The sequence below is a fragment of the Rhyacophila brunnea genome, unplaced genomic scaffold (genome assembly GCF_057557595.1).
Source record: "Rhyacophila brunnea isolate RB1 unplaced genomic scaffold, BYU_Rbru_1.0 scaffold_2, whole genome shotgun sequence".
Taxonomy (NCBI): domain Eukaryota; kingdom Metazoa; phylum Arthropoda; class Insecta; order Trichoptera; family Rhyacophilidae; genus Rhyacophila; species Rhyacophila brunnea.
The window spans coordinates 39,298,526-39,325,845 of NW_028232859.1; the positions used below are offsets into that span (position 1 = coordinate 39,298,526).

The 27,320-nt window shown below is 31.4% G+C and overlaps 1 protein-coding gene across 4 annotated transcripts in view; it reads left to right on the top strand.

Annotated features, from left to right (window-relative positions):
• LOC147072304 (C-Maf-inducing protein-like) overlaps positions 1-23,920 on the top strand; it is a 232,511-nt gene extending 208,591 nt beyond the window's left edge. For all 4 annotated transcript variants that reach the window (XM_085946287.1, XM_085946284.1, XM_085946285.1 and 1 more), the window contains exons 8-15: positions 4,350-4,606; positions 15,433-15,867; positions 17,490-17,742; positions 18,794-18,892; positions 20,385-20,540; positions 21,340-21,495; positions 21,794-21,938; positions 22,863-23,920. In XM_085946287.1, the coding sequence (XP_085802413.1) occupies positions 4,350-4,606; positions 15,433-15,867; positions 17,490-17,742; positions 18,794-18,892; positions 20,385-20,540; positions 21,340-21,495; positions 21,794-21,938; positions 22,863-22,987 (1,626 nt within the window). In that variant the 3' untranslated portion in view covers positions 22,988-23,920. The remainder of the gene's footprint in view (positions 1-4,349; positions 4,607-15,432; positions 15,868-17,489; positions 17,743-18,793; positions 18,893-20,384; positions 20,541-21,339; positions 21,496-21,793; positions 21,939-22,862) is intronic.
• Positions 23,921-27,320: the final 3,400 nt, after the last annotated feature.

Sequence of the window (27,320 nt, forward strand, 5' to 3'; positions counted from 1 at the left end):
ACTCATTTTAATCATTATTATATTATGTGATATCAATTGATGCCGTAATCTCCAACCCTCTGCTTTGCTTTAAGTCGCACTTTGTATTTTGCAGTGAGATGCGGTAGTCGAGATCAAGATACAGCTGTCCGTAAACAAATAAACTGTATATAAAACTACTTAAAAGTTGTAAAAAAACTATCTTTACAACAATTTAAAATTATAATTAACTGTACCTACACTTAAATAGATGTGTTATTAGTGGGTATGTTAGCTTTTTAAACAAGCGGAACTAACGCTCGGAACTGAACCCCATTATATTTTTCTGGAACCGAACCTTCAATAAATGGGAATGCTAACATCTCTGGTTATAATGTAATACATAATCAGCTTTCTATTTTGTACACTTTTTTTGTACGCGATTAACGTTGTAGGTACGTTTTGAGATGGGTAGGTACTCAAAATTTTCAAATTATTTCTAAGACGTCGAGGCATTCTTTTTCTCAAATATTTATATTTAAACACCCCTTTCATGTTTTTTTAATAAAATAAGCTTCAAGGTGATTAATTTATTAAAGCTATTAAGATTAATTTCACTCTTGAAAGTGGGTGGATTTTCTTGAAACACAATTTTTCACCTACAGATTTCTTTATTCATAGCGGAAATTATAATTAATAATCGTACTTTTGAGTATTATTATAAAATCCGTCATTATGTTTTGCAATAATTGATGGTATCTAATTACTAATTAGTTGGTAATTGATTATTTTTTAATTCTATTGAATTACAACGTTAAATTCGTTACGTTTTCAAAATTATTATTTTCACTTGTGAATTTTTCATATCCGTGTTCCATTAACATTGAAAATAACGATATTATATGAATTTAAAATAGATGTTATCATTAATTTTCACAATACCCTATCTAATATCAGAAATTCGATCAACTGATGTATATTTAGTTGTTAATTTGATCAAAAGGTGGAAATAATTATTTAAACTAATGAGAAAATGTGTTCAGGCAAACATAAATAACAATCTAAATCTAAATTCCTATTGTTCTATCATTATCTATAGAATAATTCTACTTGTATCATCATCAGCCGGGGTCAATCCACTGCTGGACGAAGGCCTCCCCAAGCTTTCTCCAACCCTCTCGGTCCTGTGTCGTTCGCTGCCACGTATTTCCGCCTTTACCAGTTCTTTCCGAACTTTACCAGTTCGTCAATCCAGCGGCTTTTAGGGCGACCCTGTCGCCGTTTCTACTTGTATATAAGTTATTAAATACATAAATACGTTATTACATTTTTCCTTGTAAACATCTTTGCTCGCTCCCCTTTCCCTAAATTCCTACTGGAGTAATTTAAAAAAAAATATATGACGACAAACTGAACAGAAATACCTTATATAAAGCAAAATCAACACACCCGCTAGCTAGCTTGGGTAAGGTTTACCTCAGTAGAGTGATCGTGCGGAAGCAGTGACGAAATCTTGAATGGCCTACGTCGCGCGTGTGCTCGAGTAAAGACACCGTTTCATATAGTCGCTCATCGCTACATAGGTACATAGGCGACATCTTTGCTCCACTGTTGTGATAACTTGGTTGATAACGAGGTTGTGAGGTAGTGGGCTGTAATAACTGGTATTGTAAAAATGCATTCTTCACCATTATTAAAGAAAAACGAATATTAAGTTAACCGTAAAATCACTTTGACATTATCTACAGAATTACAAATGTACTAATAATATGTTAATATATAATTACTCCACGAGTTTAAGTATTCCCAAAAATTAATGACCTTATTTTAAAATATAAATCATAAATGCTTAAACGATTTTCAGCTGTAGAATAATATTATTTGTTGGAAATTATTAAATAAATCCGCTTTTATTCGTGCAGGTAACACTCACGAAAAGTGGTTTTATTTAGTTTACGAATAATACCCATGACCCTTTTCCAGAGTTTGTTGAAGGTTTTCTAAAGCTCTGCTTTTCCTAAGGTTTTGTAGGAACGGTTTTATTATTATGCAGTATTTAAGCTTCCGAAAACTGGGTTCAGGTTAATTTACATTAAAAAAATAGTTCGCGTCCGTTGTTTTCGAGAAAAACGCTCCCAAGTTGACTTTGGGCATTGATTTATTTATATCAGTGGTGAATACTGCCCGTTGGACGAAGGAAAACGATAATAACAAATTAATAGAAAAAAACACACTTTGATAGTAATTAACGTGTGATAATATTAAATATTCAGTACCTATATAGCAGTAGCGAAGGGTGTAAGTAGACTGTTAAGATTCGACATAAATAGTGCACATTAAACTTTATCAATCATACCTATTTGTTTTCATTGAATTAAGACTACGATTTACAGATTGTGTTAATTTGTTTTTAAAATCAAGCCCTGCGAAAACGATGCCATAATAGAAAATCTTCCAAAAATATTCGTATATCTATAATCATACATAATTTTGGATACTATATAGATAAAAAAATATTTTTTATCAATTATGGTTTGGTATAGGCAAGGCTTAATGAATTTTAAAAAACTAGCTAACACCATCTACAATATGTATTCTTAATTCTACGAAAACAAAACAGTATAACTGAAAAAGTGTGCACTAGTTTGTCGGATCACCCATAATATACCGAAACTATTATGGTTTTCTTTAGGCAGGGTTTAATTGATTTTTAAAAACTAACCACCACCATCTTTGAATTGCAGTTTTGGCGCAATAAAAACAAATACATACGACTAACATCGTTTTATGTGCACTATTTATGTCGTATCTTAACAGCATATCTCCACTCTTCGCCACTGCTATAAAGTAACGCGCGACAATTTATTCTGTCGATTTCGGAATAATTTGAAAACTTCATAATAAACAGAATATTATGGTCACAAAAGATTGCCTCTTATTTACAATTTATTGATGTTTACCAGATTGTAACCTAACGTCAAAACATATTGCAGTTTGTGACGAATATTTAACATAACTATTCAATACTAGAATGTATATAACCAATTTATAAACATGTATCGTCAGTATTATTAATGTATCGAAATATATACTTAATTTTAATTTTTTATTGAAAATTTTCCAGAAATCCGATAAAATCAACTCAAAATCTTGCTCTATATAATAGGTCTACTAACCAAAGTTCTACAAATAAAACCACCGACTTATTTTATAATATTATTATTTTTAAAAATAATCTTACATTGCTATACAAATTACTTACCGCTGAGTTAAGGGGTGGTTTCTAACGGCAGTGATTACCAACCGTCAACCGAGACTCCTGAAGAAATTGCAAAAGTTTCTGAAAAAGGTGAACCATGCTGCTACCCTCATTGATCATTTCAGTTCGGATGTGAATTTCTACATATTATTGTCTTTCTAAAAGTATTTTTGAAACTACTTGCTAATTTGATATTACCTAGGTTATTTTCAAAAATAAATATGTACCTAATCGGAGGAAGCATTGTAGATCACACACTGATGCAAAAATGGGATCATCACGTTGGGCCGCACAAAATTGTGTTTTTGCTAATTACTTTTCAAATGCAAATTAACACGTTAATTACAAAATTAATTGAAAGGGCCCGTAAGCATTGTGTTAAGCTTTCTATAATCCAGCGATGGCAAATACGTGGCACGCTAAAAGTTTTCGACGGCACGCCAAAAAAATTAATTCCTTTTTTTTTTTAATATTCAAAACGTCTATAGCGTAAAAATATAAAATCAAAATGAAATCATATGTAAGTAAATGTATATTGTGGCAACACTGGACAGTTGATGTTCTATCTTGAATCATATACATTGAAAGACTATAAATAGGTTGACAAAGGAAGATTCAGCAACATATATTAATTTGCAATCAACTGCATATCAGCCTGATATAAAATGTCTCGCAAATAACATGAAACAAAAGACCCCAAACAAAAATTATTGTATTTACAAATGTTTTTTTATATTTCCTTATTTTATTTTATTTTATGTGTATCATTTTTTTATATATTCAATATACAATATAGTTACAATGTACCCTTTTGTTTTTTATATTCAATAAATATGATTTAGAATATTTAGATTATAATATCATGTGTACACTAGCACGCGCCACGAGTAAAAAAAAATCGGCTTATTTTGGCATGCCGATCAAATCCTATTTGCCATCCCTGATATAATCATTGTTTTCTTTTTCAATTAGCTGTCGGCGCACAGTTTGAATACCTCTGCATTAAGTACTTAAAACTACTATTTTATGTCTCAAATCAAACATATTTTTTATGATTTCATTGCCTATTGCAAAAAGATAACAATATTGAATGTAAATGCATATTAACATGAATTGCTTGCTTCATCACCAGGAGCACTTATGGAGCGGTGAAAATACTCCTGGTACAACAAGCGGCGGAGAATCTGCTCTCGGAATAGCCGGACCACTCCTGGCTTCGGCGTCTCTCCCTCCCCAGCTATGCGGAGCGCTCGGCCGCCACTGCAGAGCTCATCCTCGGTCGCCGAGACTTCGAGATACACTTGCCCACGTCGCCAGGCGGATCCTCAAGCACAACGTTGACTTCGGAAAGTCGCCTCATCTTCGCCGGTTCATTCAGGACTACATAAGGTGAGTTGACATTATAATTGTTATACTTGTATTTTTAAAACATAGTTAAGTATATCATTGTTTGTTGTGCACATTATATAATCAACAACATAGAGTTCAATAATTGCAGATAATTGCATTAATAAATGAATTCATCAGACTTAGGGATTTCAATACTGAAATTTTAAAACCGGTATTATAGTATTTATCGACACCGAAATACCGGTTTTGTATATACAACAAGCCGTTATTTTCATTATTAAAAAATCAGATCTTACATTTAATTTTTCGAAAACAAATTTAATGTTATGCAACGTATTTATATAATGCAGTTATATTTATTATCGATCTATACACATTTTCAAAGGTCAACAGAATATTATGTAGGTACTTGATACTTTTCCTATATATCTAACATCAATGTTTTAAAGAGATTTTTATAACTGTATTTATTGATGGATACTTGTATTTTTTTTCTATATATTTTAACGAACACCGATATTCAACAAGAAATACCGAAATACCGGTATTGATATTTTCATTCGGTATTGCAATTTGCAATCCCTAATCAGACTTGGCTATGAAAAAATTCTTTACATATAATATACTATTGAATGGTGTTTATTGTATGTTATTAATTTATTTTCTGGGATGTTCGTAAAAATACTCGATTTTTATCTAAAATCAGGTTTCAAAATTATCGAATACTTATCACTTTTTTGTTCTACATTTAGACAAAACTACGTAGGTCAGTGGCGCACCCAGGGGGAGGGGCAAGGGGCCCTGCCCCCCCCCAAACATGAAAATTATCAAAATGATTTACAAATAAAAACACGGCAAAAAAATGATTTAATTTTTAACACAAAAATTTCGAAACACTAATGTCGGCTTTTTTTAGAGACCCAATCCTTAATGGAACTGTCAAAAAAATCTCGGTATCCACCCGAATTCCGGAGTGGTGTAGGTCATGGCTGGGGAGGGCTGTGGGGGGCCTGGCGTGTCGGGTTGACCAGATAAATACACATCATAAATTAGCTTTAATAGTAACAAAAGTCGCCTGCGGCGCTATTATACTGCATGGCCTTGAACATTTTAGATTAAATAGTTGTGAAATATATTTTCTAATTATTATACTCGTATGTCAATACTTGACAGCTCCATTATTAAAGTAGATGTATTAAAAATCGCCAATAATTCACTGTATAAGTACCCTTAATTTGAACTAAAACACAATTTGAAAAACGTTAATGTAGTATTTCACACTGCCTTTAATCTTAGCGGTAGGTAGGGGGCCCGCCAAATATCCTAGCCTGAGGGCCCGTTTCAGGATGTGGTGGCCATGGTGTAGGTACACCGAGTGCAATAGACAAAAGACCGATAAACGAGTTAGGCGGTGTTGTGTTGAGTAGGTTGGTGTATAAGTTAAATGCACTAATTCTTTTTTTGTGCACTTTCAATTAATATTTTGGAACCTTAATATTAAAAACCCAAAAATCGACGATAAACATTCGGCGAAAAGAACGACTACACGCACTAGTCAGTGGTGGTGTAAGTCAAAAGAACATTTTTTTTCAGTGGAATTCGGCATACATATTGTAGCTCTCTAGACCAAGCGGTAATAGAACAGCCGATAATATTTGAGTAATGTTTTAGCATACTAGGCGCACATGTCCATCATAGTCGCTGTAAGTCACTTCCAATCCGCCAGTCGCTGATGACACGCTCAACGGTTACCGCCGTTATGCCTCCAATTTAATAAAAACTAGGAGAAAATGTACAAATATACCGCCGTGTATTGTGAAAATATGTAAAAAATAATTATATGAAGAAGAAAAAGAGCCTATGGGACTAATTTAAATTCTCCTCCTTGCCCCCCCCCCCCAATATTAAATCCTGGGTGCGCCACTGACGTAAGTACATTTTAAACTTTTACACACTTCATAGTAACTTACTAAAGCTAACTCAATTTGGAAAGCGCTTCAGAGAGTATTGTAAGAGCCATTAGTTAAAATTTGTCGAAATTGGATACGATACCTATAACATTGTGGTCGATGTGCGTGGGCGCGAATCTCGAGGAACACAGGTTCGATTCCTGCTGGGTGTCTTTTTTTTCAAAAAAGATTTTTTCTATTAGTTATATATTTTCACATAAGTGTTTATGTATGTTCAATAAAAAGAATGTTACATTCTTAAATCTTTTCAATTATTCGTTGAATAAAAAAAATATTTGCCTATCTAGCAATACCTGGATAATATTTAGGATAACTACCATCCGTTGCTTCACTGTCTATATTGTAGATAACAAATAATAATCTCAATCGACAAACATCATTTTTAGTAATTTTAAAAATGTCAACGGATACATTCAGCAGGAAAAACGAGTATTTTTACTAAATTGAATCTTCTTCGGCGATACGTGAAATTTTCGCTGAATATGCTGAAAATGCTCCTCATTCTGATATTCTGCTAATCAATCATGTTGTGGAACATGAATATCAAAATTTAAATTATATATACCTACTTTATTACACTGTATTATGTCAAAAGTGTGTCATATTTTGCGTCAAATAAAGCACTGATTTTACGTCTTCCCACTCATTTTTTTTTGTGCGATTCCGATATTCATTCAATTTTCTTAGAGGAGTAGATTATTATACATTATATCTACCATCTACGTACTCTCCCTTTTGTTCATTCATGTTTCCTGAATTTAGCCATAATTAGTAAATAATCTTATAATATTTCTATAAGTAATTAATATTATTTTAGTTTAGTGTTTGTTATTGTAAAATATTTCAGAATAAATTAAGCACATTTTATACAGTCATGCAGGGTTATTTTTCCATAGAATATTGAAAAGTACCTGGGAGATTGTACACACTTGTCGACGTTCCTTTTTAATCTTGAATGTGATCGCCAAATCTAAGTCAAGCTAAACTTTCTTCGGATAGCGATTTCATTATAAGTATGGATATACTCCAATAGCCCTTAAATTAAAACATTACAGTGTTTGTTCTAATTCACACTTTTACAAAGAATTACAACAGAACAGGACTATTAGCATACATTTAAAGGATATTAAAAGGCTTCTTTCGTTTTCTTTTTGTTTTTAATCTTCACTAGTTTTTTTTACCTTCCGCTGTTTTTTCATGAAACAGGTTAGGCAGTCGCTTCTTCTGAAACTATGAAAATAAAAATGTGCGTATTTTCATATAAAACAAGTGTAAAATATCAACCAAAGCCTAAAACAATACGGGAAACAGAAATATTGCTGTATTTTAATACTTAATGAAGGTTTATCGCATAGGTAATGTGGAGTGGATTAGTGAGTCGAGTGATGGACTCGAGATATATGGTGGTGAGTTATGGATCGTCCTCGTTATTTATACAAATGCAGTCCATACATGTCATTAAAAGATACATAGTTGCAATTAAATAAATCATAATATTATACATTGTTGATCTAGATCATGGTTTCCCAAACTATGGGTCGCGAGCAAATATTGAGTGGGCCCTCGCCACTGTATACATGAATTATAAAAAAAAAAACTTTTATTATTGAAAACCAAGTGCAGCCTAATATTAACGTACTGTCTGAAATTTCCAGTAATTTATCACTGTTTATAAATAACTTTGACGACTATTTTGGGGAAGAGATGAAAAAGTTTGATTCGTTGCGTTGGATTTGTAACCCATTTCAAAACGACTTACCAACTAGTATGTCAACAAAAGCAAGTGAAGAACTCATTGATTTATCAGAAGATACGTCACTGAAAAATAGTTTCAATCGTAAACAGTTAACGAAATTCTGTCTCTCAGTTACTGATAATTATCCTTGCCTGTTCGATGAAGCTATGAAAGTCCTCCTCCTCTTTACTACCTCATATCTATGTGAGGTCGGATTTTCGGCTATGGTTAACATTAAAACTAAATACCGAAATAAATTGGATATATCAAACTCACTGCGATTAAAAGTAACTAAAGTTGAAGTTGATGCTAAAACTGTAATGAAGAAAAATAAGAAACAAATACATCCTTTTCCATTGAAATAACTTTGTAAAAAAAACCTTGCAGGTGTAGGTATTTAAGTACCTAATATTTTTTTTTTTATTTAAGTTGTGTTTCTTATTTCAACAGTTTTTCATTCATATTGGCAACACTTATAAAAAATATTTTTTTTATTTCAATTAGACCAAAATAAGACAACATAAAATAGTTCCACGACTCGCCACTAGGGAAGACAGCTAAGAGGTGGGTCCCAAGATTGGAAATTTTTGTTAGATGGGTCGGAGCCCAGTCAACTTTGGGAACCATCGATCTAGATTATTATTGAGGAAATGCTGACAATCGCTTCTGCTACTCTATTTTATTTTGACAACAAAACATAAATAATAAAGTGTGTCACACTTGTAATGCAGAGTGGTACGGGTATGATTGCTGTATTATGTTCACATGCTGACTATAGATTCCAATCCCGGGATCCCGAGCTATTTTCGATACCTATGAATCCCGGGATTGATAAACATAATCCCGGGATTTCGGGATTGATTTTTTTATCAATTTTTATGGAACATAAAATAAAAGCGAAAATATAACAGAAAAAATACTTTTAATAAAAAATAACTACATTAGAAATAAACTGAGTTTGAGTGAAGTTTGATTTATACCCATGTGTAATGAAAAAAATTGAAAAAGATTGGAAAAAGGCAATGCTTCGCACTTTTAACAAAGTAATTCCACCGTGACCTCATACGTTTTACGGCAATTTCATATTTGGCTGACTAATTAGATTTATGAAGCGGAAAGGCCATAAGTACGCCATGCTTATTTGCTTTCTATTTTAAATCTCGCTAATCCATTCGTTAAGTCTTTACTATCAGAAACAGCAATCTCGTATTAAATTCACATTATTATTTATATATATATATATATATATATTTATATCCGACCACATTTAGCGGCTCATGTGTGAATAGACGACCTTCGTCGATCACTATTTCACATGTCATATATAATGACATGGATGAGGTAGCAACTTGCTGTCTTTTTCGTTATATTTAAAACATGGTCAGCTATCACTTAACTATAAATATTATATTTATACCCAAAAAAATATCATCTATTTTTAATGTCTCTACATTGATCATTTTGATCAACACACTTGTTCGTTCATGCAACGTTGCCAAATTATCTTGAATTCAGAACACACAGAACTGAGAGCTAGCTTAGTTCAACTAATGTTTACAGCTGTTGTATTGTTATGATGAGAGTTTTTAAGACCATTTTATATTTGAATGTAAATTACAAGATAATAATATTAGAAAAATAAATAAAATTAAATTTTGTGTACTAACATTATATTGTATTTTGACAATTACAAAAAAAATCAAGTTGATATATTATTTTGGAATGAGTTTGTTGCTTTGAAAAATGAAATTTGACTATCGATAAGAAAAATATCTGTTTAGTCGGTATCTTGATAAAATCATGAATAAAAGTATTTAGAAATGATTAAGACGATAGGTATTGTACCTAAATGAATGATTTACATGTGTGGTGTACGGTGTGGTGTACCTTAATTATTAAGGTAAGTAGGTACATGCAAACAAATAATTCGTCCACACCAGGGATATGTACATACTATTGGAGAAGACAGATGAAAGTGTGAACTGTAATAAATCTAATTAGTTTTTCGGCAATTATAAATATGTCTCCAGTGCCAGTGGCACCCATACTACTAAATAATATTTTGTATGAATAAAATTATCTTGTGAAGTGCATGTAAAAACAATACATAGCATTATGACCACTGTACTGCTTGGGCTTATTTTTTTTCCACTAAACAATGGCTACCTTTTTTTGTTTACTAATAATTGAAAAATTACTCATTTTATGAGATTCTCATTTTATGCCGTGTTTATTCATAAAAACTTTTTAGATTTTAGAACTGTATTAAATTTTATATTTGGCGTTTTTTAAATCATTCTGTTATTATGCCTACTGTTAATCTTTTCGATGCACCCCAACTATTTTATAACTTATTAATATAAATTCTCCACCTAAAAGGTACATATTAATAAAATAACCATACAATTTGAATTTGTGAAATGATACCATCTTATTATTAATTTTTATTTTATGGTTATGTTTTTCACCCTATGATTATTGGTTTTTCTCTTGTGCAGCACAAATTCAAATGATTTTGAAAAATTCATTTTTTTGATTTTTTAGATAAATAAAAATGTGTATAACGCGAAATCCAAATCTGTACCTTAGCGTCAACTTGACCCAAGATTTTATAATATTTGTATGTATGTGATGCAATTTTATGTGATATAATAAATTATCTAAATTTGATGATAATTCACATTTGGAATTTTATTTTATAGTTATCTGTAGTGTGTTTGCTGACTAATATAAATGGCTATTTATCCAATACGTAGAAGGGTCGCATGTTACGAGTACTATGTTACCATGAAAGGGGGTCGCGATCAATCGTTCATATTAAGCCAACAACTCAATAATTCAAGTGGATTTATTTGAAAATTACAAAAAATACACAGAATACCATTCATTTTACCTCGCCAAACCCAGGGATTCTACAGAATATCATTTGGGGATAATATGGGGAATACTACTGTAGAACATCATACTGCCCTTAACCTCAGTGATAGGTAAAGGGGCACGCCAAACATCCTGGCATGGGGCCCCGGTTCGGGATGTGGGGACCATGGCCAAAGCATAATAAAGCAAAAAAAAAAAACTGTCTACGATGAGAATTTTCACATTCAATGACTGGTGTAATTTTGTCAAAGAATGCGGAAATTCATTGTATCAATGACGTTTCAGGTTTTTAAATCATTCGCATCTAAATATGATAACCCAACGCACCATTTAATTTATATTACAAAAAAACATTGTGTGGTAAAATAGTTCCCATATACAATATGGCGTGGTTTCACGTTTGAAGAGATGATTTTGAGAGACTCTTTTTATATAAACATCATTTGAAGAAAATGATTTTATGGTAGTTGGTTAACGACGAAATATAGAAAGAATTCCTGTTATTGTTCCAGATATACCTATAATAATTAAGAATCCAAAGAAATCATATTTCTAAATTAAAATATCGTGATTTAGTGACAACGCTAAATACATACCAGAAGAATACCAAGAGTATTTTCGTGCGCTTTCCAGACATTGAAGATTATGCCTGTTTTGTACTATTATTTTGTTGATAAATGCAAACCTAAAAAACAACGAAGATCTTAATGTTATCTAGCTTATGTATCTACCTACAGAACCCAAATCATTAAAAAACAAGAGACTATAATATTATTTATCAATAGTTATATTTTTTTTTATTTTAACCAATATGCAATATTTGAAAAAACATGAGAGCCAAAATTTCTTAAAAACCCTAAATACAGTCAAATTTACAGGTACCAAAACAAAACATTTTTCACATAATTTTTCAATAGTGGACGAACTGTAAAATTTTTGTTTTTTCAAGTGAAAAACAAAATACCTTTTTGGTGATGCGTGTGTGTAAGTAAAGTGATTGGTATTATTTTGATTACATAAATGTAATTATTTTCGTCGGAAATAATTTTCGAAATTTCCATGTCGCGCCAAGTTGCATTAAATCCATTAACCAATGGTTATACGGGTTCAAATCTCGCCGAGTTTCGTATTTGTTTTCAAATATGATTTTTTCTGATGGTTATATATCTGAGGTGTTTTCAAGTTATGTATGTTCAATATATGGAATGTTACATTCTCAAAATCTTGTGAATTATTCATTGAATAAAAGAAATGGTTAATTCAAAGATGTTTATTTATTGAGTGTATTTATGTATTCATATTGGATCAATACAAGCAAGCAAAAAATAAAACATCTGGTAGGTCGTGCCATTTATTTCAACTTTAATAGTATGCTTATAGTTAAGCACATATCTACTAAAATGTAGTCTATACAATTATTACGCACTTTTTTTGCTATTTAAATCATTTGACGACCTCCGTGGACGAACGGTTAAGATTCTCGTCTACGAATCCGGAGATCGCGTGTTCGCACGCGGCGTGCTAAGTCAATTTTATTTGATTCATATGTGTTATTTTACGTTTAATTACTATAAAATATTATAGTATAGTATACTTGCGGCAAGTTCCGGAGCGGTGGATACTCTCAATATCGTGAAAGACAACAATTCAGAATCGAAACGTTGCTTGAAATGACTTCTAGTCCAAATACTAAACAAAAAAGTATCAAAATACTAAAAGTATTTTGATATCCATTAAAAACCCACTTAGGGTTTTCAAAGTATTTTTAATATTACAATTAATAATAAGTATACAAAGTCATAATATTGTTTCACCGAATAAGAAAATGTATTCTATCTTCATCTATACGTATAGTATTTAAGCAAAGGCAAACGGCCTATCTGAATAGTCTTGATAATGGTGTCACTTTATTCAGGTGTAAACAATGGACCCGTCTCCAGCACCTGTACCTACAGTAAAAAATATTTCTTATGCAGTTTACGCAAAGGATATTTTCGCATATCATTGAAATTATAAAATTTCACGCACCGTTTCCATTCCGTCTCACCTTCCTATCACCTCTTCCTTGCAGTGGCAACGTCGCACTCTCCGATCAGCTAAAGGCGATTAATAATGAACGGAAATAATCAACGAAGTCACGTTATATATTCAGGGATAAAAAAGTATATAGGAGCCTATTTACTGCCTTCGAAATTATCACTTACCTTATCAAATTGAGTTATAGGTACCTACGGTACCAGCTCGTCGAGCTGGTCACAACTGCATATAAATCTATACCTGACAATGATCAAGTAAGTGACAAATGAGCCAATAAGTCGAAATGATCAGGTAACTCCGGTAATTTGTGGACGGTTTGATTCACTAACTGCCCTTAGACATACTTATATATATATATATATATATATATATATATATATATATATATATATATATCTTATATATATTTAATATTATTTACTCCATTAAACTTATGTATTTCCAAGATTGAACGTAGATATACAATATTAACAATAAATGTCTTAAATATTATAAATTATACTAGATTTATTTTTGACCGATTTTATCAATGTTATGTGTAAATATAAAAATTGTATATTAACAATGGAAAAAAATGCCAATCCCGGGACCAGTCCCGGGATCCCGGGATTGTCAAATTGTAATCCCGAAATCCCGGGATCAGAATTTCGGCTCGGGATTGGATTCCCTAATGCTGACCTGTCGACGATTTTTATGCCTTAAGGCGAAGTCTTCACTGAGCCTTTTTTAAAGAGGCACCTAGCGGAAAAATACGAAGCTTGCAATTTGAGACATTTTTTTGATAATTTACAATTTCAACTGTATTAATGAATAAATATATATTTGGAAACATTAAAAATAAAAATATTTTTTATTTTAAGTCAAAGACAAACTTACAATTGTAAAAAATGTAATAAAATGTGAATTTGTTCTATCGATCCGCACTCTATTATTACATATATTTTATGGTCATATTTATTATTAAAATTTAGTTTATTAAGTTTTCTAAGCATCACCTAAGCGATTTTTGACAAATTCATAGTTTTAATATTTTTTATATCTATTTTAAAAAACATCGATTTTTATAAAAAATATAAATGTGTATAACTTGAAATCCTTTTTATTTATATTTATAAAAATAATTGATTTGATATAAATAAAAAGGATTTCACGTTATACACATTTATATTTTTTTATAAAAATCGATGTTTTTTAAAATAGATATAAAAAATATTAAAACTATGAATTTGTCAAAAATCGCTTAGGTGATGCTTAGAAAACTTAATAAACTAAATTTTAATAATAAATATGACCATAAAATATATGTAATAATAGGGTGCGGACCGATAGAACAAATTCACATTTTATTACATTTTTTACAATTGTAAGTTTGTCTTTGACTTAAAATAAAAAAAATATATATTTTTAATGTTTTCAGATACATATTTATTCATTAATACAGTTGAAATTGTAAATTATCAAAAAAATGTCTCAAATTGCAAGCTTCGTATTTTTCCGATAGGTGCCTCTTTAAAAAAGGCTCAGTGAAGACTTCGCCTTAAACTGCCTCTGCTATCCATGAATATAAAATGTGTATTTTCAATAGAAAAATAATATTATGCTGCATACCTAAATCCAATGAACTTTCTTATAATATAATAATAGTGTATAATTGACTCCAAGATATTCGTGTTTATAGTAATCTTGTTTTTCGCCTTCATCACAGTTATTATTCCCACTGATTTTAAAAATTATTTCCGTTTTTTTTAAATCATTCCGGAAAACAATCTCTTCGTCTACTTTCACATTACGAGGAGAAGGAGAAGTTTTATATTAAACTAATTACGAAAATACATCATTCCATTTAAGTAAGCTTCAATATAAATCATGTTAAGATATTCAGTTCTGCGCATTTATTCTATACACAAGACTGCTATCGAGGGTAGTTTTTCATATGTTTGTATCGAAGTGTTATAATTGTTACAATAAGTTAGCGGACTAAAGAGTCAAAACTGTCAATCTTGCTCTAAAATTTAGCACAGCCAAGAGAGGTGCTGATAAAACATATCACTAATTGTAACAAATACAGCTTACTTATTGTTACAATTACAATAATTGCCAATACTTCGATACAAAACTACCCTCGATAGCTGCAGATAGTGGTCGATAGCAGACTTGTGTGCAGAATAGATGCGCTGGTATACTTAATGATATTATTAATGGGTATTTTATGTCAATGTCTTCATGGATAACGTTTTTATTTCCAGCGCGCTGAATCACCAAAACGGCGGAGCTGATGTAGTCAAGGCGTGGGTGGGCGCGGTCCACGGCGCAGGCTCCATGTGCCCCCATCCTCGAGTGCTTCCGAACCTTGCCGCCGCCTGCTTGGCCGCTCTACACGCGCCCCCGCCGCCTACTCACCTGCAGATTCCACGCAACGAGAAGTCGCAGAGTCTGTCTCCCATTAACAACAACAATGACGCCTCCTTCATGATGCTGTCATCGGACAGCGTATCTCCCGTCGACGGATTCAGGTCTGATGATTCGTCTCTCGGAGGCAAGCATAGTTCCTGCCCGCCCACCCCGTTCACTGTTGAGGTTGTGGACTTGAACGCTGTTCCTGCGATGCTCATGAATAAACTTGACACATCCTGGACTGACGACTCTGATCTCGTTTGCTTTGCAAATGTTATTCGGCACATGTAAGGGACATATTATGTATTTTATATTTTTCATCGTATTTCAATGTATTTGCGCCCAAATAGAGAATGTGACCATTGAACGAACTCCACTTAGCATTTTTGTTTTGCCAAATATATAATTTTTAACAGGAAAAATAGCCTGCAAAAACACATTTAGCGTATGTGTCTAGAACGCCATGGACAGCTTACAATTTATCATATAAATCGCTAGAATAAATTGCTCTATATTTGTTTGAAAATCAACATTGTGAGTTGATTGTACTCACTTATACATTATTTTTAATACCTACCACTTCAATAAATTTAAAGGAAGTTTGGTTAGGTGATTTCCTCTTTGGTCCCGTGGTTAGGAGATTCCTTCTTTGATCCCGTGACGACAAAGTTCCAAATTTTCCTTGTTTTTAATGGCATTTTATATGCAGTTTATTCTAAAACATAACATTATTTAATGCTTAATTCTTTACTTACCCAGGCATTTTTGTCTACCATAATTGACAACGCTGAAAAATATTATTTATATATAATTTAAAATCCATATTTTTTTTAAATGCGTGTAATGAAATCCTTTCTATCTAATCAAGCTTCGGTATGCATAGGTACTATTATGCCTGGACTATGCATACACGGCCCGATCATAATCGGTATAAAATAAAGGAAAATATTCTTTATGACATAGGTACCTAATATTATGTGCTTTTATAATAATATATAATCTAAAAATATGAATGATTTTTTCTTTATAAATATTATTAATCGCATGTTGTAATCTCGAGGCTCTGGAAGCTATTCAAGAAGATCCATTTAAAATTTTCAATTTATATTCAATGTGCTATTCAGATGCAACAAAGGCGTGTACAAGAAAAAAACAGATAGATGACAGACAGGTGAATAATTAATTGAATACGGAATAAAAAAATCTTTTGTTCATTTTTTTTATTGTTCGGTGTCATAAAACAATGGTGTCCTGTAGATTCGTAGGGTCATAGATCTTATTATAAACTGAAATTACTGTTGGAGGCAAATTTCTAGAACTTAAAAAAAGGAACATTTTTAGTCGAGGCAAACAAAACGAAATTATCTCAAATTAAAATAATGTTATACATTATAAAGTTATAAAAGTACATACGGACCAAATTTATTGTCAAGTAAACGAATGGTGGACAAAAATAATAAAACAATTTGGTTTTTTGCCTCAATTGAAAATGTTGCGTTTTTCGATTAACCCAGTCTCTCTAATTCAGATTTCAACCAACAAATTCTTTTATCATTGTTAATATCGACAGCTATCAAAAACACAAATCTATATTACATAACACTATTTTCGATGATCATTAATGTTATGATCCATATTTTGTTTTTTGAATGCCCATTTAATAAAAAAACTTCCAAAATGTGACAAATAGTCAGGAGCCATTTTCACTTCGAATTCGAGATTGATTTTTTGATTTGCTCATAGCCGGTTTTTTCATTTTTAGTTTTTTTGATCCCTTTTAAAATCAAAGTCGAGAGCTTTTTAATTTTTAGCTCTTCTAGTTAAAAAACAAGAAATTTAACAAATTCCATTCACGGCTTTTTTGTTTTTTTGTTGCTTTTCTAAAAACTAAATGTAAAAAAATTTGCAGGTCTGAATACGTGGACTGGGCCGAAGGTCTCGGGGCACTTCTCCAGCCCGTGCCGGTTCCATCGCGGGCTCTCCAGCATGAGAAAGCCGGAGCCGCCCTCGCAGCCGCGGCAGGCGCCTTGGGCCGAGATCCAAGATGCGCTGTCCACCGGAGGGTTCTGTCTCTCCGACATCCTCGGCCCGGATGGTTCCACCTCCTCTCACCAACTGAACCCGGGGCACCGGATGCACACGTTCAACTGTGGGGGGATATGGTAAATAATGATACCTACTTTACGTTTTTATTTACTAGACACTTCATATAGGTATTGATCTAAGGGTTCTGAATAATGTCGTGGGTCCCGGGTTCAAACTTCAGATCTGGCGAATTTACATGTTTTTTTTCAATGTGTATTTGGACACAAAATAAGGGCCTAACAGGTTGAGCAAGTGGCTCACATCCATTTCTCGTAAAAAACAAAAACCTGTTATTACAACCTCTACTAGATGGGAACCCTTATCATCCTCTTTAGACATTGTTTAAAAAAATTACAATAAAATTATTTGCGAAAATATTTACTATTTTTCCGTAGATAAATGAGCTCGTCAAATTTATATGGCGCGAGAGAAACAAACCTACCTAACAAGGAATTATTATTAAATATATTGCACAATATTCTTATCCGATTTTGGTACACGAACACGACAAAAAGAGCTTTTGTCTTTCTTTTTTTTTAGAAGTGTGCGTGTACATCCCCGCATGGATTATTGGATAAGTTGTTAATAAGTCAGTAGAACCCTAATTCTCCAGATTTCACTATAATCATTAGTTTGGTAAAATGGTTTATTTTGGATGTAAAACAAATGTTGAATTTTTCGATTATCTGGATTTATTTTTTCTGGACTACCTTCATTCTCAATCATTCAGGATAATCAGCGTTCATTGAATGCACAAAAAAATACATTTTCTAAATTAGGGGTTGATATTTTTCACTCATCAAAGTTAAATACTTTAATTATCTGTGTTAACATTTGAATTATACATTATTTAAAAAAAGTATCAAATACTCTAAAACTCTAGCATTTATATTCTGAGAATAAATTATTCATGTTTTGTAAAACTCGCAATAGATACCTAAGACATCAATAAATTTTCCTAAGTTTTAAATTAGTCATATGACACTTCCTAAGTGTAGTCCCATATCCATACGTAGTGAAAGAATCAACAGTATCGCACAACTAGTGGGTACAGGTAGTTTCGTGCCCTTGGGACTTTAACAAAATTTGATTTTTCTTTGTAATAAAATAAACACCTTTATATTTCAGTTGGAAACCCTCCTGAGTTGCTGCTGCAAAAGAAAACGATTCCTCATAGAACTTGCCGAGATGCTTCCAGCATGCCTTTTACTTGCCATAAGAGCACATGTAAGCCTTTTTTAAATAATATATATTTTAATTTACTCTAAAAAAAATCAAGGAACATTACGTCATAGCTACAAACAAGCGATAGTCCGCGTGAAATGCGGAAATAAAAACACACATTGATGAAATGCATTGATTTGATTTGATTTTTTTCAAATCATTGAGAGAAACAACAGTTGGATCAAGACACCTACCCCTCACCACTCTGGCGCTGCTATCTAACCACTTCACTTGTGATGAATTGTTGCAAGTAGGTTATTTTCGAGGAGTTTTATCTTAACTTCGGAACCTTTTAGATATCGAAATGAAACTCTATTATATCCAGTAGTTCTTGTGTTAATACAAAACAAAAGGTAGACATATAGACAAAAAATTCAAAACTATATTTTGTGCTAATGTATCTTGGATATAATATAATATTTCGAAATCACAAACATACACCTCCATTTTATTATTAGTACCTATAGATTAGCATACATAATTTCTTTTTCCATTTCTTCGAATGCTAAAAATCTTTAAATGAATCCATTCGCATGGGTATAGAACGCCAATTATTTCATATTATTATTATTCCAAAATTACTTTATGTCCTTTCTATTTTTGTTAAGGTAATATTATAATAGTCCTACTGAGGAAAATTTACCATTGGTTGATGAATGATACTAGGCACTAATTTCAATATAAAAGGCTAAGGCAAGCTCCTGTAAGAGATCTTTACATGCAAAAATAATGTTCTGGGCGGACAACATTTTATATCAAAAATTGATTGCATATTATTTTTTATGAATTTATACGTTGCAATAAACAGGCAAATTTAATATTCCAACAGATAATTTTGTAAAATTAATTTGTGGTTACCTGCTGCTTTTCAATAAGTACATGAAATTTATTAAAAATTGTATACGTTTAATATGAGGACTCGAGAAACAAAAATGGCAGTTTCTATTTTTGAAGAATGTTAGCAAGTCAATAAAAATGTCTTATTTCTCTTTTATGTGGATATTTTCTAAAAAATATATTATAAAATGTTATATATTAATAGTATACAAATAACATTTAAAAATAGTTTTTTTCATAAATTATACATATTAGAAAGATAATATAAGACATCTTGAATGACTCGCCAACAATTTACGAAAATGGAAACTGCCGTTGCCGAAGTCCCACATAAAGACACAATAGATACTCAATAATAATATTTTTCATTTACTTTGACCTGTAAATTATAATAATAAAATTTAACATAATTAATATAATAATAATAATAATAATAATAATGAATAATCTGTAATGAAGAAAGATTGAGAAGTCCCTATACAAAATTGATATTTAAACTAAACTGACCATCTCCTGCTTATAAAATTTTGAATTTAGCCGAATCTGTCTTAACAAAACCACTGGCTCACAAGTCTGGTACATAATAAGCAATTCTAAAAAACTTATATGTCAATAAACACTGATTGGAAATTAAAATCAACCGCTTTGTACTTTCCAGCCTGCCGGTCTAGAGTCACTTTGCCTGATGTTGGAATGGGAAGTGTTAGAGGAAGAGCAAGCACGTGTAGAAGCAGCGCAGGCGCTCCGAAGCACTCCCACTGGCCGAAGAGCTCTGAAAGCAAGCTGCCAGAGACAAGTTCATCTAAAAAAACTTGTAAGTCACATAACAGTATACATATTTCTGTTCACACTGTTATGTCAATTTATTTATATTAATTCTAACAGCCATGAGGATTTCAATTTCACTTTTGTCTTTTTATCAGTAGTGTACACATTTTTGATCATAATATAATTTTGAAAACTTCAGAAACATATCTATTAGAAAAAATTCTAATATGTTCAATACAAAGAATTCTACATTATCAATAAGATGAATTCTGCATTCTCAAATCTTGTGTATTTAATAAACTATTTTTTTATGCAACAAATAATTCGCAATATTTAAGAATGTAACATTCTTTACTGGACATATTTAATTTGAAAACACCTCAGAAAAATATAACCACTAGAAAAAATCTTTTTGAAAAAAAATACGATAGGTACCTAGTGGGATTCGAATCCACGCTTACTGCTATTCGCATGAGTATTGTAATCATACTGAAATTAGATTACTATAAATAAAAAGGATTTTTAATTATGCACGTTTTGATTTTTTCACCTTAAATTACAAACTTGGTGGCATTTTCTTGGCAGAATTTATAACACCTCAGATAGAGTCACCATTCGCAAAAATTTACATGAATCGGATATGATGAATGTGAATAATTCAAGTTCTATTTGGTGCATACCTACAAAATTTTCCTAGGATATCATCAAATTATGTATGATTCTGAGGCTCTAAATTTTGTATGTTTGGTTGAACTTAATTAATGTGTAAAATTTCATTAAACATTATTAAATAATGTTTTCATTATTAAAATATTAAATCAAATTTCAATTGATTGTCTAAACAGCAACAGAAAGGTGGACCTCGAAGACTGACTCTGCCATCCCGTGCCACTGATGCTGACGTTGCACGACTTTTATCTGCAGGATCTTTCGGAAACCTCGAATGCCTCTCTCTTGCATTTACTCATGTTACATCTGCGGTTGCTGAACAACTAATTAAGGTAAATCTCTCTGAATTCCAAGAAGTGCTATCAAATGAATTTACATGACTTCTTCTTTGACTCCATTCAAAAGCTTCCTTCATTATATCTCTCCAGACCCATAGTCAAATTCTTTTCTTCTCATTCTTCCATGTTCTTCTACCCTTTATGTTTCTGCTGACATCGAGCCTCAATGTTGCTAAAGAACGGCAAAGAAGACATATTTTGGAGAGTGTAGAATATATTCATCATTTTGCTGTCTCAAATTCTCAACATGTACCAAATTTTACAGCTGTTTTGATAAACATTTTTTTTTCAGCTTCCATCTTTGAGATACCTGAATCTTTGGGCAACTCAGTTTGGCGATGCGGGAGTTTTACTAATCGCTGAGCATCTTCAACGTTTACAAGTCCTGAACCTTTGCGAGACTCCTGTTTCAGATACTGGCATAATAGCACTAGCAGGTAAATAATATAATAGGTAATAATAGGATAGGAAAATGGATGACCACCATCCTTATAATGAAAGTCTGTAAAGACACATGTGCTCTGCTTTTGAGTAATAATTATAATTTACAATTCACTTCTGTAATGTTTGAGACTTTCACGGTTGTTTTTTATCATAATATATTTTTGGGTTTCCACCATGTGTACTTTTTCCTTCTTTCCTCGACGTTTAGGGCTCGTTGCAGAGGACATTATCAAGAGATGATATGTGTTCTGATGAAGTGTAGTGTAGGTGTATGAATGCAAACGTCGCTCTAAGAATGCCAAAAGGAATCCGATTAGCCAACAGCAAACGTTGCTCAGAGTAATGTGTCAAACGTTACAACCAGAGATACCGGATCGAATATTGGATTTTGCTGACAGTGCCGGAAGCCATGACGTTTTTAACCGTAACCCATCATCCCTATTATTCCTTTTAGCATTCTTAGAGCGACATTTGCATTCAAACAACTTACACTACACTTCATCAGAACATATAATATCATCTCTTGATAATGGCCTCTGCAACGAGCCCGAAACGTTGAGGAAAGAAGGAAGAAGTACACACGGTGGAAACCCAAAAATCTATTATGATACAATTTACTACTTATTCACTTCTTGAATTTGGGTTCCCAAATGCGGTTCAACGCAGGCCTTATTATTATGTCTTGTAAATTAATTTCAATGAATTTATTGCACCATTAACCTTTTGCAAGTTGTCCTAATATTATAAGCAAGGAAATCTATTCAAACAAAACTAAAAATCATTATTGATTTTGTAATTTATAAGAAAAATTATAGTATTTCTTATCCCTATAGCTCTATCAAATTAATATATTAAAACTAAATAGACATAGACCTGTAGCTATTTTTTTAATATTTTTTTTTTGTTGTTATTTTCAGCTCTCTCAGGTCTGAGAAAACTGAACTTAAATAGTACGAAACTGACTGCCGCAACGTGGACACGACTGCGTTCCCGACTACCAGCGTTACAGGAAAGCGATGTCAGATACACAGATGCATGGTGATAAAGTTGACTTACCATTGCAAGGTAGTAAAAGTTCCACCATTTAAATGAGGATAATGTCTCAAGGTATGGTAATAGATAGAATAAATCCACCATTCGTACAAGGATAATGTTCCTTGATGTGGTTGTAGATTCTGTCAATATAATATGATCACCTGCGAAGTCGATTGAAATTTTGTGTGGAAAGCATTATGATTGACACCCTTTTTGACAAAAATTTGTCAATGGGTGGTATAATAAATATACATAATGTAGTTAGGCTCTATCCCATGCGCGCATCATTTACATTGGAAAATGTTTTGTATGTGTATGACATTGAAATCTACGGTACACTGCCAGTAGCCATTCGTAGATTTGTCTTTTTTTATTATTCAAATACAGTGAAACCCTGATTCTACGATTTTCAAGGGACACTCGAAAAAAAACGATAAATGCGGGATATTAAAAAAATAAAAATAAAAACTCCTGGATTTTCTCGACGTATTAAATTATTTTCAGTTTCTCAGCTAGAGTTCTAGTTTTCTTTATGGGGGGCATTTTAGTTGCGACTTATAAAACTTCGTGATACGAGATGCGAGGCAACCCTGAGCGTCAACCGACCTGTGCAAATAAAGCGACGCGACTGAAAGGTCTGTAATGGTCTGTAATCGTAAACAATTCTACGAAAGCGAAATGAAAAATATTCAACAAAAATGGTGAATTGGGATAATATTTCTGACGAGACCATAATATTTAGACAATAGATCGAGGAAAACGATAAATCGGGGAACGGTTAATGCGGGATTATTTAACATTGTTTTTCTGGGTGTTTGGCGGGACTTTCAAAAATGAACGATCCGTGCGGGAAAACAATTTATGCGAGAACGGTAAACCGGGGTTCCACTGTATTTGATATTATAAAAGATATAAATATTGATAATAACGATTATATTCCAAAAAAATCATTGAGAAATTCAGTAAAACAGATATTTTAGAATTGTTTATGATAGGCACCAATTTTTTAAGTGAGTGAAACAAAAACACTTGCGAATGTCTATGGATGGTAATGAATTAAATATTGAACTGAAACAGCCTTAAGCAACACAAATTACTTATTTTTCTCCTTTGTAAATAAGATTTTTTTTATAGTTGTACCAGCCATCATTTTCAACATAATACAATATAATATTGTCCTTAAAATAATTATTGGGATCATAGTAGATTCAACATTTACCAGAACAGTTTAATTAATGCCCCATCAGTAATATATATTTCATAATAAATTACATAATAATATATAAGCTGTGTGATACCAGATAACATAATAAAAATGATATGAAAATATTTTATCTCCGAGATTATTAGATCATGATAAAATATATTATGATAACACTGGACTCCTGATAATAAATTTCATATTATTGTAAAAATATAAATCAATGGATTACCTATTTTAAATTGTTGACTTCAATCGGGGTAATATTACATCTATTATGGATGTTATTAAAAAAATGTACGCACAGCTCTTGCATTACTAAATAATAAATAAACGATTAAATATTATAAAATATAGCCACCTTAAATATGTATAATCGATGTGAAAAAAATAAAATAATTGTGAAAAATAATGCAGCTCTCGGGTTAGGAGGGTCATATTTTTTATGTTCTATATTTGAAATAATATATTTAAATGAAGGCATTCAATTCTGGCAAATTTTTTTTTTATACACTCTTGAAAGTGATCTAACCCAAAACTGAAAAAATAATACGTAACCGCATTTTGTAGCTAAATTTAAGAATAATAAATTAAGTAGTATTTTTCGTTTAATTTATCAGTATTATGGGATAATATAACAGCGACAGTATGTTTATTTTATATAATAATTGATATTTTGATTCACAGTTTGTTAATGAATCGATCAATAAATGACGAATAATTAATTATTTTTTTAGATCAGAAGGTTTTTTTCTAAAAGTATTAAAAATCATAGCTCCTCAACTATTAAAAGTATAATTTCTTCAAATTTAATATCACTGTCCAATTTTATTTAGTTGAAGAATTTCATTCAAATGCGTTACATACATTAATATTATCTCAATTTAAAATTTTCTACATAAAAATGTAATATAAATTTCTAAGACTATTTATTTCATGAAGACACAATAAAATATTATGTACCTATCATTTAAGATTAAGGAAGTGTTACTATACCTACAATTATTATACATCAGGTCTGGGCAAGACACTGATCGTGGTCTGCCAAGAAAGAAATTTTGGGGTGATCTCCTGAATTAAGATTTCAATGAACACAATTAAATCAAAATATCGTTTCTATCTCAATGAATTCCTCTTGGAATTTTGCGCGAGATTATAAGTTAGTAATTACCTATATACTGAACCATTCAAAATTATTACTTACAGTATGCAAGTTTTCATCGATGTTCTAATTACAAATTGAAGGTTAAGCAGAAAGAAAGATCATTGTCACATTAATTCAGTTTTCAGATAAAGTGAAAGTTAAGTGAAGTTATTTTACATGTCAATTAAATATAAATTACAATCACAATTTACTGTAGTTAATAATATTGATGAAAATATATTTATAAATTCTTTGTCAAGTGTGATGATAATGGTTTTTCTTTTGAATTTCAACGTTCTCTTTCTGATATAAGTGTTTGGACAATAATTTTTATTATTTTTTTCTAAGTACCTATGCCATCTAATAGCTTACAAAATTCTCCACAAAATGGCATTATTAATTCATTTAGCAATTTTTGTGGACAATGAATGATCTTTCTTTCCGTTTACCCTTCAATAATTGTCTTGTGTATCTTGGAAACCTCATAAATCCAAAACATTTTTATTTCAAGAGACAGTGGATGCTGTTTAATTCCTATTATTTTTTCCTCGTATTTACGAGGTTTGCAAAGTTTTATGATATTAGATTATGAGGTTTTTGTGAATTGATTTTTTAAATGATTATACATTTTATGGATGCAAGAATTACAGAGATAGATTTACTCGATAATATTATCATAATACCTATTTAATAAAAAAAAAAAATTTACAAAGATTGGATTTATGAGTTTTATAAGATATACCTACTGGCGATATATATAACTTTTATGATTTTGTTTTAAAGTTATTTGTCACTGTAAGTACTTACATTAGTTGAACCATGCGGTGTAATATATTTTTATTATTATACTGTATTAAATACATCGTGGACTGTGACACTGTAGAAATCTACCCAGACTTTTATACATATTATTATATTAAGCAGCTAATTCTTACGACACAACATTCCTTTGACTTGATTTATTTTTCATAAAATTGTATTACTACATATTAAAATCATACCTACCACGTTTCACTTAGTTAAATGAACTTAATACGCTTATAGGGCTAAACAGTCTCTAAATGAAAATAGTCTGTCTATTTCTAATAAGATAAACATATTGTTAAAAACAAAATCTTGTTCATCAAATTTATGTCATAAAGTAATAATCGTTGTGTAAGTAGCTACTAGACACACTGATCAGTAAATGACGTTATTTATTGGATTAATATTTGTATACTCAACGATGTTGAATTTGTAATGTATTCCATCAAAATTTTTCAATAGGAACTTGTTACGCTATTATATTGAAACATTGTTTAAAATCTCTAATATTATAAGGCTTGTTTACACGGACTTAGTGATAATCATTAATAATCACCGCTCGCACTAATACCGCCGTGTGTAAACAGGCCAAATTAGTAATAAGTATTTTAGTATTCGATACAATGAGGGTTAATTTCTTAATTACAGTCAGACATTCTTACGAACGAAAATCGTACATTACTCACGTTCAGTTTAACCAAACCCTAAATAAAAATATCATTGGCTGCATACTATAAACTTTAATACAAATACGCTGACCAATGGCTCTGAATGCTTTACGAACTATCAGAAAATCTATATGCATCAAATATATGTGAATTTAGTTAATGGCCTATCCTATGTGCAATAGAATCTGGCCCGTTACCACGTGTCGGTATTAGTACGAGTAGCGAGTAGCTACTAATGATTAGTACTAAACCTATGTAAACAAGCCCTTATTCATATTAATATTTTCCGACCGAATTCAATAATATCTATCTACAGATCGATGTAAAACAAGTCACACCTTCTGATCTAATCTAATCTAAAAATCTGCCTTATCGATGAAGATGTTTGAACACTTGAAGTTTTATATTTACCAGATAGATAGATAGATGGACTTCTATACATTAAAACAAACAGCAATATCTTTTGAAAAATTAATTTATTTATGAGTTGATTTACCTATTATTTTTTTGCATTTAAAACATT